General features: G+C 40.8%; 1 protein-coding gene across 1 annotated transcript; it reads left to right on the top strand.

Annotated features, from left to right (window-relative positions):
* Nucleotides 1-6,034: 6,034 nt before the first annotated feature.
* STEAP1 (STEAP family member 1) lies at nt 6,035-19,528 on the top strand. Its single transcript, XM_040593391.1, has 5 exons — nt 6,035-6,179; nt 9,482-9,586; nt 11,724-12,236; nt 13,669-13,833; nt 15,594-19,528. The coding sequence occupies exons 2-5, from the start codon at nt 9,494-9,496 to the stop codon at nt 15,849-15,851; spliced, it is 1,029 nt and encodes a 342-aa protein (XP_040449325.1). The 5' UTR covers nt 6,035-6,179; nt 9,482-9,493; the 3' UTR covers nt 15,852-19,528.
* The last annotated feature ends 1,291 nt before the right edge of the window (nt 19,529-20,819 follow it).

Raw genomic sequence — 20,819 nt, 5'->3', positions numbered from 1 at the left:
CCTTACAAATTGTAAGGTTTGTAAAATATGGTATTAGAAGAAGAAAGGTTTTCTGAGAAATTCCTGAGGCAGAAGGCCTGGGAAAGGACACTGTTGTGGGAGGGATCCTGCAACACTTTGACAATTTTGTGGTCTCACCATGCGCCTTCATAAGTCCTCAGTGGAAAATATAATGACATCAGAACGCCATTCCTAAACCACAAAATCTATCAAAGAGCCATAGCTATGGGAAATAAGCCACACTAAATGTTTTTCACAAGGTATATTCCAGAGCACCTTGATTTCAAGTGATTCTGGTAGAAATACTGTAAAAAAATATCTTTTTTAATGATTAGCCGTGGTATATTTTCTGCTGTGGTGTATATGGGTATTTGTTACCTCTATTTGCTATTACATAATCAAATGTAAGCAAAATGGTTTCCTGTAGAAAAAAAAAAAAGCAGAGTCAAAAATTTAAAAGAACTCAAACTGGGGGAGATCAAATGCCTACCTGCACGCCCAGTTTTCTGTCTTTGCTTAGTAACCCTGCCCCATGAGTCCACTCCCTCCCCTGTATCCTTTACATTTTACAGTCTTGAAATGCTGCAGCTTTTTTTGTTAATCTGTATGAAAATTACCATTATTTTTATTGTCACTGGTGTCATTATTGTAAGTACATTAAGGCAGTCAGCTCTGTACTCCAGTGACACGTGTGCAGTAAAATCATGGAATCATCAAAACACCACAATCAGAGAGTTACCACAACTGCTTCAAAGAATAACAGTACAATTTTAGATGTTATATAAGTAGAAGGGAGAAACACAATAAGAAAGGCAAGTATTACTTTAAGAGTACGTGGTTATACACGAAGAATATCACTATGCCTGACAATCAAATTTTGTTCTTAAATATGAAACAAATTCTTCTGTGTTGCTTCCCAGAAATATCATGCATTTTCAGAAAGGAATGTGAAAGATGTTAGTTCAACCAACTAGGAGTGGAAATGCTTTCTGTACTTGTCTATAAATTAATTATATGCTTATATTAAATCTAGAATGCAATTTCTTTTACTAGGAATAAGAAAATAAAATACTGCTATTCTCCTCTGAGTTGTTTTTCAACTCATTTAATTGAACTTTAACTGAAGCTGTCATGTGGTCTTTACTTGTACTTTCAACAGTGTCTAAAGGTATCACCGTTAAAAAATTATTTGGGTGTCGTGTGGCTCTTATTTCTCCTAATTCAGGAGAAGTAGTATAAAATTTTGTTTCTTACATGTGTCGGACTGGACCGAACAGCCTTCTCAAACAATAAAGCCTCTGGGTTTTTTCACTGTATTTCTTTTCCTCAGCTTCCCATAACTTGGCACTGATGACATAAATCCTCCAGGTGAATTCAAATATTTCAAGTACTTTGAGAGCCGCTTCTTTGAATGAGAATTTATGTGATAAATCCAAGCCAAGTAAGAAATTTGTTTGACTTTAACAATGTTACTCACTAAGAACAGTTGGTCCTTTACTTCACATTCATTCAGCAGGGAATACAGTAGTGGTCTGCTTATTGGATCTCGTTCTATCATATTCCCTCAGATAAAGGAGCATATTAAATGACAGTAAACCAAATATGTTGTCTGATGGCCCTGTTCTTAGCCCACAAGGAACAAGCGTTCCCTGCCAGGTGCATCTGCAACAAAACACTCACAATATGAACAGAGGGCACTTATCTCTTCCATTCCCAGCTCAGCTCCGTCCTATTTAGAAGCTAACACTGCAGTTTCTTATGCTGCAATTCTCAAAATCAGGTTAGAGTTGATTGCATTTCAAAATTAATTTCCTAATTATTTCATAATTTTCCAAGTTCACACATGGTTCTTTGCAATGCATATTTTTTTAAAATTCCTTTTCACAGATCGCTGGGTTTTGGAATTTTGAGCAGGAGTCTTCTTGTTGGCATCTCACACATCTTCATGGCCAAAAACATTAATTCAGTTAAATTTTGTGTCCACTGTCCCACTCCAAGCAAGACCCTTTCTAATACCAGATCAAGTCCTAGACTGCATTAGGAAGAACATTGCCAGCTGATTCTTCCCCTTTTTTCAGCCCCTTTGAGACCCATCTGCAGTGCCATTTTCAGTTCTGGACTCTCCAGTAGAAGCAAGACATGGACACACAGAAGTTACTTCAGTGCAGGTCACCATGAAGATGATTAAAGGACCAAAGCGTTTCTCCTACAAGGAGAGGCTGAAAGAGCTGGGACTTTCAGCCTAGAGATAAGGCTCAGAGATGTTCTTAACAATACATCTAAAATACCTGAGAGAGGAGGGGAGTAAAGAAGATGGAGCCAGATTCTTCTCAGCGGAGCTCAAAGAAAGGACAAGAAACAATGGGCATCAACTGAAATACAGGAAATTCCATCTAAACATAAGAAAAAAAATTACTGTGACAGTGGCCAAATACTGGAAGAAGTTGCTCAGAGAGGTTGTGGAGCCTCAGACCTTGGAGATATTCAAAACCCAACGGACAATGCCCTGAGCAACCTGCTCTGTTAACACTTCTTTGGGTCAGAGGAGTGGAGGATGTGGACTAGATGATCTCCAGAGTTCCTTTCCAACCTCAACAATCCAGTGATTCTGTAAAGTCAGCCATCACTCTGCATAGCAAAATTTTGAAAAGGTCCATAATTCTACAATCCCTCCAGCTTTTCACCATCTTCACAGTGATACCTTTGAGATGCAATCTGTGGTCCCTGACCATTCTTACTCTCCCTGGCACTACCAACAAGAGCTGGGCTTCCTCATCTTTGTACCTTCAAGTGTCTGAGGTTGCTACTACATCAGCCCTTAACCTGCTCTTCACCAAACAAGCCCAGTTCTTCCATGTTTCTGCTCAGGGAGCATGTACTGTAAGCCCTTCACCACTTGGTAACCTTCTGCTAAACCCCATCCAGTGCCATCCTGAAAACCCAGCCACTGTTTCAGTGTTTCAACCCAGCTAAACCAAGCCTACTTGCACTCGCTTAAATTACAGGGAATGGTTTCCACCCTTCCACACCCCTTCCCCCTGTGCAGCATCATTTGTGAGTCACCCAAGAGCATGCTAGAGTCATCTTGCTGACAGTAAAAGTTACATTTGGCTTACTCAACAAGTACAAGTGTTGGTACGATTATATGTAAGCCTGTGTGTTACTGGAAGACTGCACCACTTTTCCAACCAAAACGTTGTTCTCAGAGCTTCTAGTCTAAAGAGCAGTTGCAGAAGCAGATGAATTGCCCTAGCCACAGACTTCTCTCTGTATAGACTGTGGTGAACACGTTCTCAAGATTAAAACCCTGTCAGGCAATCTTGTCAATGATACAATAATTTTTTTCCTCCAGAAAATGCAATCTACCATTCCCTCGCATCCTTTGTCAACATCACACACAGACTGTCCAGAATAAAGAAGGACTGAAACACAGATGGGCTAAGACAGTCACCAAAGTGTTTTTCATCTCTAGAAAATACCCTGTCACACTTCAGCAGCCATAGAAGCATTACTCTTTCTCACCCAGCTCCTGCAATGGTTAAAGAATACTGACACTCTTGTACATGTTTGGAGCTAGCCAAGTCTTCTCAGCTTTTAAGTTTTTGTCAGTGAGATCATCCCCATTCTGCATCTGCCAAGAGAAATTACCTCGTTGTGAATCAACTCCTGATTCCTGTGGCGCTTCGTACCCTAAGTCTCACACTTCTTACAGAGCACTTCACATAAAGACCAGTTCAAAGCCATCAGCATGCAGCAGTATCCTGGAGATGTAACAGTCTACAGGACTGCCATGCAGTTTGCTTTCCGGTAACTGTTACAGCACTTTCCAAATATCAAACTTCAACAAGGCCTTTTACCTCCTCATACCAGCACACACTTCATGCCAGTCCCTCTACTGCCTTCTCCTCGTCTCACCTTATCCAGGGCAGGTGTTCTCTCTTCTCTTGCTTCATCCTCGGCTGCTCTCTCTTCATTGGCTCTCAACCCCTTAACAGAACCAGCCCCAGCTGCACCTTATCTACATCAGCCAACCCACCGCCCCTGAAGCCAGCCCACAGCTGTATATTATCAATGCTAATTAACCCAGCTTCATTCCTCTACAAGTAACTACTGATACTAGTGGTACTTTGAATGACCTGGAAGTCATGCCTTAGGGTAGCCATGAAAGGAAGGTTTTCCTTAGCATTTGATTCCTCTTCCACTTTGTTAGCACCCACTTAAAATGGAATTTCAACTTTAATTCACAGACAGGCACCTAATAGTACTCAGGCTGCAGAGACTAGAAAGGGGATTGCTTGTCCAGAGATACCTCGGAGCATCTGTGCAGGGCAGCTTACTGGGTACTTATTTAATAGTCAGGTCCTGCTTTGGCTGGCTTTTCATCTCATCTTCTGAGAATGCTTATGCAGGAGCTTAGCTCTTGTGCCTTTTGTGAAAAGGCTATCTAAGATGGGATATCCAGATGCTGAAATCCCTCAGCATCTTGAGCTACCTTTTGGTCTATAAATGTAGTCTCTATAACATTAACTTACGCCAGGACTTCTGAGGAGAGCTTTACCATGGAATTCACTTGGTATAATGCAATGCTTTTAGCCCTTTGGACTATAAATTCTCATTTAGCCAGCCTGTAGGAGTGGCCTGGTACACCTTGCCACAGGCAGCCTCCTCCTCCCCAGCACTCCCCTCCCACTGGCCGGCATCACCCTGCTGATGCCAGGTACTGGAATCTGAAAAGAAAAAAAAGAAAAAAAAACAAAACAAAACAACAAAACAACAACCAAACCAATGGTGTAAAAAAGGAGTAGAAGAGAAAATCTAACTGTGCTTTCATGAAGTGACAGCATACAAAAGTTAGCATCCCTTGCAAAAAAGTAACTAGTGGAAAGCATGTGGAAAATAGCCTTCATGCAAAGCGCAAACATGCTAATACAGGCAACTATAAAGAAAAATTGTAAATTTTTGTTTCAACACCGGAGGGACAATTATTCTCTCTTTTATTCCTTCTAAGGCAATCTCCTCTTTCCTGCCAGAGGTAGCATTCAGATGGAGTCTATGTCCACTTAACATCTACTGAGAAGGAGAAAAAAATCTATTGCCAAGGTACAAAAAGATGGAATTTGGCATCATTTCTGTGAAGACATCCTGAGGAAGACACAATGAGCTCAGCGTGAAGAAATGAAAACATTTCTGGGACAGACTGGCCATGCTTTCTGCAATGTCAGTAAGCCACTAAATGACAAAATAACCACTAAAAACAGAGGTTTCACAAGATGATGATAGCTCATGCTATTGTGTGACTAAGCCTTCAGGAGCCAGCTGCCTTTTCAGAATCACTAGCACAGAAAAAAAGGGCACAAGACCACGGTATTAGGGAAAAAGTAGTTTTTGAAGTGAGGGCCGCTTGTATTAGAAGCAGGATTTAGTACAGCACTTTGTCAGACTGGGAGAGTGCCCGGACTGGAAGAAGCGGTAGGGAAAGGAGAACGGACTGAAAGGCGAGGAGAAGGTTTCCCGTGTAGGGATCCGAGGGGCTGCGTTTTGCGGGCAGCTGGTGGGGCAGGGGCAGCGCCGGGCCCCCCTCCGGCCACCCCTCCCGTGCGCCCCGGCAGGGGGAGCGGGGCTGCGGACGGCAGGCGGCCCGCGGAGGCGAGGGGCGCCGGGGGAGGCAGCGCACCTCGGCGCCTCTTCCTCCTCCTCCTCCTCCTCCCGCCTGCGGGGTGGGCAGGGCGCAGGTGAACGCGCCCTTTGTTCAGCCCGGGCCCCAGCGGACCCACGGCCGGGGCGGCCAGCCCGGGCACCGCGGCGCCGGAGGGGAGACGCCGAGGCCGCGCCGCTCCGGCGCCCGCCGCGGCCCGGGACGGGGGCCGGGACTCCGGCTTGCACCCCGCCGGGGCGGAGGGGAGCGGGATGGGCGCGGAAGGCGGGGCCGGGAGGGGAGGTGGAGGCTGCGGCCGGGCCCCCCCTCGCCGCTCCCCTCAGAGTCCGGCAGGCGCTCCGCCGCTAACGCGTGTCCGCCCTCCCCGACAGAGCCGCGCCGCGGACGGGCACCGGGCACTGCCGCCGGCGGGCGCTGCCCCGCTGCTGACGGAGCCGAGCCGGGCCCCGCCGCTGCCGCCGCCCCCCGCGGCGGGGGCTCCGGCCCCGGCGAGAAGAGGAGGCTGCGCTGACGGCGGGCCGAGGTGGGCGAGCCCCGGGGCGGCGGGGGAGGCGGCGGCCGCTGCCGGAGCCGCCGGGGAGGGGTCCGCGTGGCCGGGCTGCGGCCGGGTTCCGGCGCGGAGCTCCGCCCGGCCCGGGGCCGACGGGACGGGACCGGTGCCCCCGGCGGGCGCGGGCCCGGGCTCCCCGCGGGGTCCGGCCTCCCCCGGGCAGCGGCGCGAAGCGGCCGGGCGTCGGGCTGGCAGCTCACCCGGCCGTGCCCGGCAGCGCGGTGCGCCTGACCGAGGAGGAAGGCCGAGCGCCGCTCTCCTGGTCCAGCCCCCGGGGTTTCACTGGGTTTTCCACAACGCTCAGCAGAATTTCCGAAGAGCAGAGTTACTGACTCGTGCCCCGAGTGCTTAACACCGTCCTGCGACGACTGTCGCTAACGCTTCCGTGCTGTCATTTTTCGGCGGTGCCCAGGGAGGGAGATGAAGTCACTGTCCCGTGCCTCTTCCATCACCTCAGCATTATTATCATAACCTGTTTATTTTCCCCATTTTTCTTTTTCCGTGGAGCCAGCCCTGAAACCCCTTACTCGGGAAAACCTCTCGGTGGCCTTGGGTGATGTTTTCCCTGGGTGATGTCTGCACAGCTTGTGTCCCTGTTGGCTGTGTTGCCATCAGCCTGTTTGCTCTGCACAAAATGCGGTAGCGTACTCACAGCGTTGGAAACTTGGCTTTCTGCAGCTGGACATCCTCCATCCTCATTCACAGCTGCCTCCTAGAGCAGAAGGGGTGTGCACTGAGGATGGACATTACTACAACTGTTTTCTTTCATAACGGTTGCGACTTGGGGCTGTAACTGATTAGTTTCTGCCTTTCACAGGACTCCTAAATTTTTTTCTCCAGATGTATTCCAAAAAGACACATGCTGTAGATGACTCCTTTCTGGCAATTCATAAGAATAGTGGGATTATAACTGCCTCGTATTTAAGGTTTTCCAAGACTGTTACTGTGCTTAGTTATTGAGCGTACCAAGAAATAATTTTGCATTAACTCTTTTGTCAGAAGCCAAGTGTGCTGTTATGGTTTAGCACCTATGTTTCCTTGCATGCAGTTGCATGGCTGTAACCTGTATTTCCAAGGATGAGCACATGCATTCATTCACAGACACTTTCTTTTTTCTTCCCACTTTGTCTTCTGCTGCATTAAGCCATTAATGCTGTATTTAACATTGTATTAAAAATTGTTTCCCGAAAGAACCAATAAATCAGATTTTAGGATTGGCAGCTGGCATTCTAGTTCATGGATATTTTTTTTCACATCATGATATCATTTACTACGTGCTCGTCAACACAAACCTTTAGCTAGAAGCTATTACTAAACTCTTCATTTCTAAATTTTCTAAATGAAGAGTGACAGCAGCATAAGAATCGGGTGAGTCAAGCTCTTCCACACAGAGCTTCCCAATCTAAAATAAGTTTTTGGAACCCCAAGACAGTGTGGTACGCAGAAAGGAGAGTTACAAAGTGGCTGAGATCGCTGTGTAAACTCATGTTGACTGGTGATACTAACAGCTGAAAGCTTAACAAAGATCAGTACAGAAAAAAAAAAAAAAAAATAAAGCAGCAAAGACCTGAGCCACAATGCTGTTTTAACAATTTCAAGAAGCTGGTCTCGTTACCTAAAAGAGTAAAAAGTCGGTCTATAAGTTTATGTCCTTTTTTTTCCACATCAAACTTTAAAAATCAGAGAGTAGTCCGCAAAAACAGTGTGACTGCCCTTCATATTCTGAGTTCCTTCAAAAATACATCTGGAGCTCACTGTATTTGCTATCATTTTTTTCCAAATAAGTACAGTATACTGAATTCTGTTTGTAAACTATTCTTTGCCAATCTAACAGCTAGAAATACAGTATACTAAAACACATAGAAGTATAAGTCTAACTAATCATGAGACTGCAGGAGCTGAGGTTTAATGAAGATACCTGATACCCAAAAACGTGTGATAAAATCACTGGAACTAGCCCTAGGAATAGGGTGGGGTGGAGAAACTGAAATGTGCCTTCATCAGCCCATGCTTTCTTGTGTGCAGGATATACTAACCATCCATTAGGTGGTGTAGGAAAGGGTTAACAGGCTGACCTTCAGACAGAAGCTCTTGTTGACCCTACTCTGTAGCACTTGGCTGAAAGGTTATGCCCAAAGGGAGAGCTTTGCTAGCAGGAGGGATAAATCCAAAGAGAAATACTTGGGAAAAGAATACTTCGGCCTCAGGAGTCAGGTGGCCTGGCAGAAGGCAAACCCTCACAGCAGACAGTACAAGACTGCAGGACTCATCCACTGAAGGAACCAGACACAGTACAAAAAAGACAACTGCCAAAGTCTGATTTGTCCATACAGTTTCCCAAAAGGTTTGTGGATATAAAACAATCGGTAGTTAGCAAAGCAGTTTCATCTCTAGTAATTCAGCTGTTCAGCAGGAAGGTACCTGGAAGAGCTACCTAGTCACTGCCTTAAAGGTAGCCACAGAAAGTCACACTGTGGTGTGGCACCCTGAGCTTCCAGTGGTGTGGTGCTAGTTAGTGCTTTCCTCTCGCAGCGTGTGAGAGTGGGAAGTCCTTGTTGCAGGGTCCTTGCAGTCCTTTTATAGCCTTCAAGATACTATTTTTCCTGCTGTCCTAGGATTTTCAGAAACATCTCTTCCATTTTATCTGTTCTCCTTTTTACTTTCTGGCTTCTGATTTCTTAAGTCCTTAGTAGCTTTCTACTGTACTTGCAGGTGATGAGTATTGCCAGTATACCTTGGAGCAGCATGAGTGAAGCTCCAGCCGGAGTTTCCTAACAATCTTGAAGGGACAATATACTTCTAAAGCCACAGAGTGACTCGTCAGGTAGACCAGTCCTAAAACCTAAATCCCGATACCTAAAAAATATTAGGAACAATGCATTTGCACATTTCTTCCATCAGCAAGTCTCAAGAACTTACTAAAATCCATCTTCATAGCATTTTACATGTTATTTCTGTACACTGTTTCAAACTTACTTGTTGTAGATTAAAAACTTTCAGCCTGAATTCTTTCCACTGGCAACATGGGCATTTAGCTTAAATATTATTTTTCATCAGTGATTTTGTTCTGTTGATTCATATCTGCTTTACTCAAAAAATAAGCTAAGCTTTTCTGTTCTTTTCTCAGAGGACAGACTTTCCTTTCCCTAGATTAATGTACGTTCTCCAGCAAATGGGTGGAGGAGAGGGAAGAAAACATTTTGAGGGGAAAATAGGCCTCAAAGTTCCAGTCAGGCTTTTCAAAACCTGATTTACATCCTGTGTTTGTTTTGCAGGGAGTTTCCACAATGGAGAAGAGGGAAGATGATAATCATGGCATTGATCAAAATGCAGGTCAGAGCATCATGCCAAGAAGAAATACAGGAAACCTTAGCAACTCGGTAATGTTTCTGTAAAAAAAAAGCTCATATGTTACACAGAATATTGTAATCTATCATTTGATTTTGTCCAAAACAGTGTTCTGATCATGCTGGCATATCATCAATACTTCTAAAGTCTTGTCACAAAACTGACATGAAGAGATAAAAAGATAAAGAGCATCTCATTCAATTTAATCACAGTCCATGATAAAAATTAAACAGAGTTTGGGCCAGCTAAAAACTACATGAGGTTACTTGCTAGTTGCATTTTACCAGACAAGCAAAGCCCCGTAGACATAATTTGGAATTTTTACACAGGAATATAAAATTTACCTTTGGAGGAGTTTTCATAATTGCCACACCATATTCAGTAGGTTTTCCACATCACACAAGAAAGTCCAGAAAAAAATCCACTCCAACAGCATTTTCCTCTGCAACTGCTGATGCACAGAAGTAGTTCAGGCTACAACTTTCTATTCTAATGTGAACTGTCTCACAGGCTGTGAAATACTGAATTAGCCTTTGCAAAATATCTCTTCAAGAAACAGGTATCTCTAGGCAAAACTTGGTTCAGGTGTGAATCTGTATCATTTATGCCAACTTCTGATTCTGCAATGCGTAGACTACACTCTACTTTTCTTCACAGACTAGAGAATAAAAGTTACTTAGGCTATACATTCACTGTTAAAAAGACATGCTTTTGTCATCAGATAAACACATAGTAGCTATTTAGCTAAAAAACCCTAATGAAGACCACGCCCTTTAATTTTACAGTGAGGCACTGTAGGCAAGACAGACATGTGGTGGGAAACAGGCTACTTTGTCTCTAATTAGGATTTTACAGCAAGATAGCAGTGTACATTTTCTATCTTTCTGTTGAAACAAAACATCTATGTATTACTGAAGATGCAAACAAGACTTGCACCTACTTACCCTTGCATTATTTACAAGTAATACCTTCTTTGAATTGACCCCTTAATCAGCTTCAATGTAATATTTGATTCTTAAGAATAAAACCAGATAATATTGCTGAGATAGAAAGATCTCCTGTATCCTAGCAGAATACTAATTTAACACTTTAAAACTACTAATATTTGCCTTCCTCAAAACGGAAAGTGCCATTTCACTTCTTGTAGGTCTGGACATCTGCCACATTAGCCATTCTAAAGCAGAGTCATTGCAGCATTAGTTCAGTTTTACTTTATATTTCATGGGAATATTAAAGGACTTAAATACCTAATGTTATCAGTTCTCCACCCCTGATGAGCTGTCTGCTGTATCAAGCGAAATGTCCTGCTGTTGATACACACATTTTCATTTTGTATGTATACTGATCATGTACCTCTTTCATCAACTATAACTATGAGACAATCTTTAAATATTTTATCTCCATGTAAAACAGTTTACAAAGTAACACTAAAATGTTGTACTAGCTTAGTTCCTTCTAAAGTCTGTGATAATTCTGTCAAGATCTTTTGTGAGACTAGAATCAAGCCATGCCTACTTGGCAGCAGAAAATTCATCTTTTTAAACTGAAGTGACTCAGTTTCACAAGATTTCATAAAAGTTGAGAGGACACTATTATAGTTGTGAAGGAGAAGAAGACTACAGGACCTGATGCTGGAGATGACAGATGTGCAACTGATCTAATGAACTGGATCCCAAACATTTCTACTTACATTCTTATTCCCCCAATTAAATGTCATTAAAATAGCAGTGACTGTATGAAATGTTTTATTGTCTTGACTCTGGATTCTGTTACTGTGCATATTATTTAGGCTACATCATTAAGTCTGTAGTTGAAATTTGATATTTGAAATCTGTAGCTCATATCATAAGAAACCGTAATGATGCTTCACATAATGTACTCCATCTTCCCTTGCAATGTAGTTAACTTCCTGGAATTAAAATCTATTTTGAAATCACAACAGATAATGTATGAAGAATGAGAAATCTATGCTAAAAGTGTGTTGCTCAACTACTGAATATGCTGTTTGAAGTGTTACGTTTTCAAGCTACCTTGTGTTTAATAGTGTGTATGTTTTGTATCTGGTTTCAGTGCAGTACAGTGTAAAAGCCATGATGGCAAATATTGTCATTACTGAAGTTTTTAATCTTCTTTTGAACTCACTTGGTATTTCCTTTCTGTCCTTTCCAGGATGTGGATATGCAAGTCACCAATCCACCAGAAGCAGCTGCACTTTTTAATTTACATCAAGCACACCATTTTGGTGAGTTTGAACACTCTTCAGAACAACACTGCAAGCAGGATCTGTTCCCCAAGTGGCACTTGCCAATGAAGATAGCATCAGTGATCTCATTATTAACATTTATTTACACTTCTATGAGAGATGTCATATATCCTTTTATAACCAGAAAGGAAAATGTTTTCTATAAAATTCCAATCCTTGTCATAAACAAAGTTTTACCAGTGGTTTCAATTACCCTTTTAGCACTAGTATATTTACCAGGAATATTAGCTGCTGGTTTCCAGCTGTACTTTGGCACCAAGTATAAAAGGTTTCCCCAGTGGCTGGATAGATGGATGTTATCAAGAAAGCAATTTGGACTTCTCAGTTTCTTCTTCGCTACAATGCACGCCTGCTATAGCCTATGCTATCCAATGAGAAGATCATACAGATACAAGCTGCTGAACTGGGCATTCCAGCAGGTATGATGGGCTTGCAATCACCAAGCCTTCTGTATTCAAAAAATCCTTGTTTTGGTCATTCAAACAAATCTGAATGGGGGGAAAGCCATTTTCATAGTCTTCATTTGATTTTGAAGCAGATCTCCACAGAGCACTGTTAAGGAACGGAGCAGGACCTAGTTGTCAAAGCATGTAATAGCGAGTCAAGAGTGATCACAGCTATGCAAGTGTGTATTAAATAAGTAACTTTCTGCATTTGGGATTTTTTCTCTCACTGTAAAATTTATGTAATTATACCTGCCTCACAGGAACATTTTAAGTCTTTGGCACGCTATTAGTTTAATGTGGTTTAATCTTCTCTGCACTGTGCAATCTTTCTACAAAAACTGAGCACACAACATTTTTAGACATCTTTGTAAAGTGAATTAGCCAGCAATGAAGGAGCGCTGAGCTAAATCACAATCATCTGTATTTGCCACAAAGTAAATTTGTGGACACGGATGGCTCCACAATTGGGCTGATGCACACTAACTTGTTAAAAGATAGAATTTCAATTATGCTTCTGAGTCATGGGCAATAACCGGCTTACAAATCTAAGACCCTCTGTGACTAGAGAGTTCCTAATACTTGCGTATCACCTGGAGTGCCATAAACATTACAGTATAAGGATTATACCAATATAAGGTATAGACTGCAAATGTACATTTTTATTACCTTCAAAGTCTAATCTAGAGTTTTATTAAAAGCAGCCTTACCGGTAATCTGACTTGCTGACTTGAATGGATTGCCAGAAATTTCCTTGAGATTCCAGTCTTCAAGATGCATAAATTGTCATATTTGGGGCATACTACATCATGGTGATCACTGGCCATGGTGATCAAAGGGCTGTTGTAAGTAGTTGTAAATAGGAGAAACTTTGACATCAGTCCATTAAAATCACAACCTTTTCATCCATACCAACCATTGTATTCAGTGCAGCTGAATGTACCAAGTTGTTTTTAAAAAAATAAAGCTAAAGAGCTATCCTGACAGGATATCATCATTAAGAATGCCTGCTGAATTAGCTCCCTAAAATAATGCTGTTAATATATTTCCTGTTGTTACAGTCTCCCAGATATGGTATTTAGCCAGAGATGGAAATTTTTGTCATAGATCAAGATTTCTTCTGCTGTGAAGACAGGCTAACAGGTCTCAGAACCAGTTTCTCCTGGGCCAAGACACTGATGAAGTCTAAATTCTTCTCACTTAAGGCCCACTGTTGCTCTGAAGATACTAGTGGAGACTTTGTAATCAGAAGTAAAGAGCAGTTACATTCAAAGATATTCGAACAAACAGAAATACTGTGTTTCTTGGCTGAGTTCCTGAATATCATTGTGAAAATATCTGTAATTCACACAAACGGCTAAGTGTGCCAGTCTGTCATTTTAAATATGGTGTTCTGTTCTTTTACCAGGTCAAACAAAAAAAGGAAAGTGCCTGGATTGAACATGATGTTTGGAGAATGGAGATTTATGTGTCTCTAGGAATTCTGGGACTTGCTTTGCTGGCCTTGTTGGCAATTACATCAATTCCATCTGTTGGTCACTCTTTGACCTGGAGAGAGTTCCACTACATTCAGGTATGCATAAATGTCATTATTGCATGTCATTAATCCTCATTTGTAAGAATGTGTCTTACCAGCTAAGACCATTAGGAGTTAAAAATATCAGACACAGAGGAGTTAGTGAAACCAGTCTAAAAGTTAGTTCCATACTCTTTGTTAATTGCTGTGCAAGAAACGTTCCTTTACTTTGTTATTTTGTCAGGAGAAAAGGCTGTCAGGGTATAAAATGGGAAGAAAGACAACTCCAAATCACATTTTTCTCTTCTGACTTTGTGAGCAGCAGCAGTTGTCTTTCAGGACCTATCCTTAGGTCAAAAACCTCCGGTGCTGAACGCATTTTAGTCACCTTCTGGGTATCTTATGTTTCAGGAATGTCCTGTCTCCTGCTGAATTCGAAGTAGGTGATATTGAACCAGACAGCGCTGTTGCCATACAATACACTAAGAATTGCTTGTTGCTCTCTTGGAGCTGTTTTGAAAATTCTTTTTCTGCCAGCCACCAGGTGGCCGAAAAGTCCAGGAGAAGACATCTGCCCAGTAACACATGCAAAGATTTTCCATTTGCAGCTTTATTAGGTTCATAACCCCCACCCAAAAGGTGTATTCTGAAAAGGAGACATCTTAGAACAGATGCATAGTAAAATCCAACCAGTCCTGAGTTTTCTACAGATGTACTTGTTTTGTTCATCGAAGTATTTGGTTTGCTCTTAGTTCTCCTGTATCGTACACAATAATAATCAGGAATAGTTCTGCTAGCATCAATATGATCACACTAGAGTATTGAATTAGGTCCCTGAACACCAAAATCTGAAAATTCAATAACCTACTAAGTACCTGGCATTTGAAAATTTGAGCTGAATTTGAAAAGTAGAACTGAAATGTGTATCTTTGTGCAATTAGTGATTTGAGATTCTGCCCACTCTATGAAGTACATCATTTGTAGGAAGAGTTTTCAGCATTAAAGAGAATACATATGGACAGGTCTAGGAGGGAATCTTCCAGTGCATGACTACTTTCAGTATTAAATTAGTATGGTGAAGAAACCCAGAAGAGTAATACTACTATATTGGATTAATTTTACAAATAACCTTTACGCTCGAAAATCAGTTTCTGTGGATTTAGCAGTTGGAAAGGCAGTGTTTGACTTCACTGATGAGTAATTCTATTTTTCCAACAATACCAAATTGTTATGCAACAAGAAAATGAAAATTACTAGTAACTCTGCATAGTTGCCTTTACTTCTCTTTTTTTTTAGATATCCTAAGCCATTTATCACTGTATGTGGAAAGAAAGACTTCAGTTTCCTATTGTTGTGCAATTGCTTTTGTCATAGTACTAGGCTTACTAAGGTTTCTGATTTGCATTGACCTTAACATTTTTCTTTGCAAGTAATTAAGCCATTTATAAATCTGCTTTTGAACTCATTTATCACAGAAATAAAGTAATTTAGGATACAGATGGCATCTATAAATTGTGATATTGAGAACTGACCCATTTTCAAGAATAGCCTGTAATCTATAATCTCGTCTGTATATTAGCTAAGTGTCATAGCAATACTTGAAAAATGTGCCTCATCTGTTTTCCCTTACAGTGGCATAGAGGGGTGTAATTGGGTTCTTGAATTAGAGTCTTTAAATTTTAGTTCAAAGCCAATGGCATTTTTTCTTTGATTTAAGGGTGTTAGTTGAGGCCATTCCTGATTTCCCTATTTGCTTAACAGAGTACTCTTTTTGCCAAGTTGGAAAAAATAGCTTACTATTTTCTTTCTCTTTTCAGAGCAAGATGGGATATTTAGCTCTACTGCTGTGTACTGTTCACGCACTGGTGTTTGCTTGGAATAAGTGGGTTGATGTTAACCAGTTCATCTGGTATACACCACCTTCATTTATGGTAGCAGTTTTTCTTCCTATTGTAGTTCTACTTTGTAAGTGCGTACTGCTCCTCCCATGTTTTAGGAAGAGGATAAAAAAGATCAGATGTGGTTGGGAAGCTAACACACAAACCAATCAAACCAGCATGACTTCTAGACTGTAGATCAAATATCGACATTTCCTTTCCATATATATAAATAATGCTCAATGCCATGAAATGTTCACTTGCAAGCTCTGTTTTCACATTCTCCATAGATGTTTCTTTTTCACTTTTCATTTTGACTTCAGGATTATGGGATACTTGATGCAATTTGAACCTTTTATAAGGCAGAAGATGGAAACATTCCTTCTACACGTTAATCTATTCAGTGTTCTGGTTTTGTTCATTTCTTCTGACTCACTGCTTTTAAAATCCAAGGGCTTCACTGCCTCAATCCTAATCCTTTTGTAGGCAAAAGCAATCATAAATCATTGCTCCAGGTGAGCACAGAAAGTAAATAAATTATTACACCACAGAACCCAGGAATGCTTTCTGCTTTCCACAGCCATGTTTGTTCCTTTGTTACATCTCAGTATTCTAACGGGACAACTAGAGTATTTTTCATCCCATTCCCCCTTATCACCAGCATCCTATGTTTCAGTCTACAGAATGGGGACCTTGGCACACGAGCCAGACAGAAACTGTGTATTCCCTCCAGGTCTTGAACTTAGACAATTGGGCAAGCAGAATTGCAGGGAACTTTACAAGGTAAATCTCTCCTGAGGCTTCGGCACAGTCTAAAAAAAGATTTTTTAGACTCAGATCTCCATTTTACACAGGACTAGGTGTGTCTCTGTTTACTTAAAACTATAAAACATTTCCCATTTTTTATTCCATGAACACGTTCTTTTGTTTCTGATGCTGGAAATTTTCCATGCTTTTGACCTAAGCCTGCAGCCTTTGACATGTGCTAAACTTTATTTGCACAAATTATTCCAGTGGGATAACTCACATTAGGTAAATGTGTTTTACTGTTTACTCTAGGGCTAGCGCAATTGTGTGATTAGAAGAAAAACATTAAAAATAGACATTTGAATCTTGACATTGATTTGGTGAGATTTTCATGCAAAATGGCTTTCAAATGCATTTGCTTTTACAAAAATATTCATAAAAGCTAATTAAACCTTTCTTTCCTTATGTTGCATAGATCTGGCTGAATGTTTTAAGCGAATAATTCATTTGTTATTATCTATTTTTAAATATCATATGCAGTAGTGAATATTTTCACCCAGCATCAGGAACATTTCTGCCAGTCTCCCTGCATGAGTTGACTAGGACATGGACTGATGATGCCATCTATTGCCAGGATCATCTGAATGAGAATTGTAATTGGTAATGGCTGCGGTATTAAAACAAAGAGGAAAAAATGTATGTCTAAAAAAAAATATCCAATACATGGTGCTAATGATTCTGTTGTATATTTGTGGACTTTGTACACTGAGCAGCAATAACATAACATAAATAGCTACAGGGATATTTTGTATTTTCCTGGTTATAACCCCATTCAATTATTGCAACTTAAAAGTTGGCCTTGTTATTTGCACTTAATGTAGTACTGTGAAAATAACTGGGGACATAGCAGCCTGTATAATATAGACTGAAGAGAAATGAGTGGCATTGTGTATCAAATCAGTAACGCATGACAGAGGCAAACACTCTCTAAAACACTGGAAGCTAGCCTGCAATGTGAATCTGAGAAATTTCTAACAAAACAGAAAAAGTGGGGTTGTCAATGGTTAGCATTTACATTTCTATAAATGAAATAAATCTTTTAGAAGTCATATTAGGGATGAAGAATAATATTCACCAAAGGCTTATTCAGAATATTACCTGCACTTTGTTGTCAGGAGTCATAAAAATATTATAGAATTCGTTTTCTCATAGAACAGGTTGGGGCATGTGCAATGATAAAGAAATCCCTTTGTCTTCTGTATTATCCACTAACTACTCATAAAGTGTGCTTAAACTTACCAATTAGGACAAAGCTGAGACTAAATACTCCAAGCAACCACTGATACACATCCATTGAAAAGAATGACATTTACTTTTATCAAAATATGTATTAAATTGTGCTCTCCAGAATCAACCCTGCTGCTCTCTTATTTAGAAAGTCTGGAGAATTTAATTCAATCTCCAGCTTTGTTAAATTCTGGTCAAACAGTTGGACTAATTGTTTACAACTGGTCAGAGAAGCCAATTAACCCTGTGACACAGAGGAATATAAATAGCTTCAGGGGTAACAAAGCATGTGGCACAGAAAGCAGAACCTAAACCTTGATAACTGAAAGCAGGTGAATGATGAGATGCCTTGGAAGGAGTTATTCATATGGCATGTACAAAAAAAAAAAAACCAAGGCAAATTAATATGTGTATGCATTTAGAGAGCAAAATAGTTCAGGGGTGTGATAATGGGCTTCAAGGCTTTTCACCTTACTGTCACCATTACCAACTGAAGTCTTTTGCATAAGTGCTCTGTTATGGGTCAGCTAGGTTAGTGAGCATTGAGTAGAGGAGTATGTCAGTATTGATATGAAGTTAACAGAAGCTGGAAGTTAAGATTTCTGTGCCTTCAGAGTCTGTATCTTACTGTACAGCAGCAGGATTTAGGCTGTTAAGTCACATTTGAAAATGGACCTTTAATTCCAAAGTTGGTTTGGCCCTTCTGAAATTTTTGTCCAAGTTCTTATAATATTCTCTTTCTGAACCTGTGAGATATGTCTCATTTGGAGACTAACAGACAGATCCTTATTGCAGAAATCACTATAGGTACTACTGTTAGAAAACAGGCCAAGAACTTCATGAACATGTAAATGTATTTTCTATATTCAACACTTCTTAAAAAGGTTTTGAGCTGCAGGAAGGAACTGTTGTCTGTACCATGGTATTTACTGCATAAAATCTGAACAAGGCACATCACAAGCACAGAACTCCTTTCAGGAAATGCTAAAGAAAATGTACATACATCTTTATTTATCTTCTATTCATGGTGTAGCAGTGATAAATTTAGATTCATCCCACTTCCTATGGCTGAGAAATTGTGTCCTAATGAAGCATTCTATTGTAATACCCTGCTCTAGGCAATTGTTACATAAGGTAAACTAGCATAACTTCATTCATTTCAATCTGCTAATATGCGCTGAAATCCTCACAAAAATTACATGTGAAAACTAATTTCAGGATCATCACATACTGACCTTTGGTGCTCATTGTTTAGCTGGGAACAACATTAAGCACACCAGATTTTTCTCTCTAGTATTGCCCAGGGGCAAACCCAGAAGTGTCTTCTGCTAGCTGAAATTTGCATCTGTCTACAAAAGCTATTCCTAAAATCACAGATGACATCCAAACATTCAAGCAGTTTTTTCCCTACTGATTGTCTCAAGTAGTAGCCAGGTTTTCTGCGTCACAGCTAGCCATTTCTCTAGAAACTACCGCTGAATGCTTATAGCCAGAATTTGAGACCTCATATCAAGTCTCTTCCCTGCTTTGTAAGTCTTTAGTAAACTGCTTCTAAGTAACTCATTTCCCAATCTGCAGAACTGGAGGAGTAATACTTTACAGGACATTGCAACAGTATTTTCAACTTTTTAAGGCTTTCACATAAAATAAGGAGGAGAGTCATGTAAGGTCTATAAAAGGCTACAGAAGAAAATGTTAGTGACAGTGTTTTATTTCTCCCTTTGTAATAGACATGACTTAGTTCAACACTAATTAAAATAACTTCATATGTACCTTTTAATTTATGCTTATGTACCTATTTCAAAATTCAGTGTATTAATATGCCTGTATACAACTATAATACATAAAATCAATGTATGTGCAACTTTTAGGCACTTATTTGTATAACAATGATTACTTTTATAAGACTGTACCTCATTAAATGCTTCAATGTATGTTGTATCTGCCATTGTGTCATACATCCAGGGTATAAGAGTAAAAAGGCACAGTAGGCTCTAGAAGAGCTGCTGCCATGAACAATAAAAATGGCTTCAGTCAGGGGGAACCATTCTGCCCATGCTGGTGCAGAGCCTGGAGTCTCCAAAGAAGACAAAGATGAGAAAAGCAAAATGGACACTTTCACAGGGGAATGTAATGAAAGCACACTTTTCCTGACAGATCTTTTACCCGACAGACTGCATATTCTAGCATTCAGACGAGATTTTGTGAGAAGGAAGACAAAGCTGAGGCAGTTGTGTAGTGCTTTGGAGCGAGGCCTATGATCCCTGAAAACACTGATCAAAACCAAGGAAAAGCTCAAGAACAGTGAGGGCATTGAGGAGGGGAAAGGAATACAGGCATATTTGGGGTAAGACTCCATCACTCTAGTGTAAGTGGTTCTGCAGTGCCTCTATGAAGGCTGCAAAGCACTTCCTTCAGTTGTTATATGTCTCTGATGTATTTAAGTCAGAAACATAGAATTGAAATACTGGAAAGATATAAATTATTGAAGGGATTTGAGGAATTTTATGCCAAGTTTACCTGGGGTAGCCAGATTGCAGAATACTATTCCCAAGTAGTGGTACCAACAATCAGTGCCCAGGAAACTAGCGCCCGGGCTGTGCTGGCTATGGTTTAATGTAAATTCCTGATGACAGCAGCATTTACTGTAAGCTGTTCCTCCCTTTGGCCATTCTTCTCTGTTCTGTCAGTTCTGCAGGTGTTTAAAGCTTGAAGTTAATCAGACCAGGGAATTGGATCCAGTTGAAAAGTAATGCAGAGAAATGAGTGATGCAGCCAGGTTCATACACTGATCTGATTCACCTGGTAGCCATGTACGTATGCCAGCAGGAAGGACAGGGAGAGCAATGGCATAAAGGGGCAGCTTAACTTAAACCAGCTTAAACTGCATGGTTGTAAGTGCTCCTAAAATTCAAAACTTAAGTTATTTAATCCTATTTCAGTAGCAAGAATGTTTCATTTCTTCACATATTTGTGATGCTTTCCATGAATCAGCAAGCAAAAATGTGTTCTAGAAATTGTCACTGGAAAACATATAAAACTGACTGACCTCTATTGACTGTGGACTGCGTGGCCTCATTTGTAGAGATTTGTAGAGATGATCTCACATCTTCCCTTCTTTTCTGCTACATC

The sequence above is a fragment of the Falco naumanni genome, chromosome 4 (genome assembly GCF_017639655.2).
Source record: "Falco naumanni isolate bFalNau1 chromosome 4, bFalNau1.pat, whole genome shotgun sequence".
Lineage (NCBI taxonomy): Eukaryota > Metazoa > Chordata > Aves > Falconiformes > Falconidae > Falco > Falco naumanni.
The sequence above is the reverse complement of the archived record's forward strand: the minus strand, read 5'-3'. Positions and strand labels throughout refer to the sequence as shown.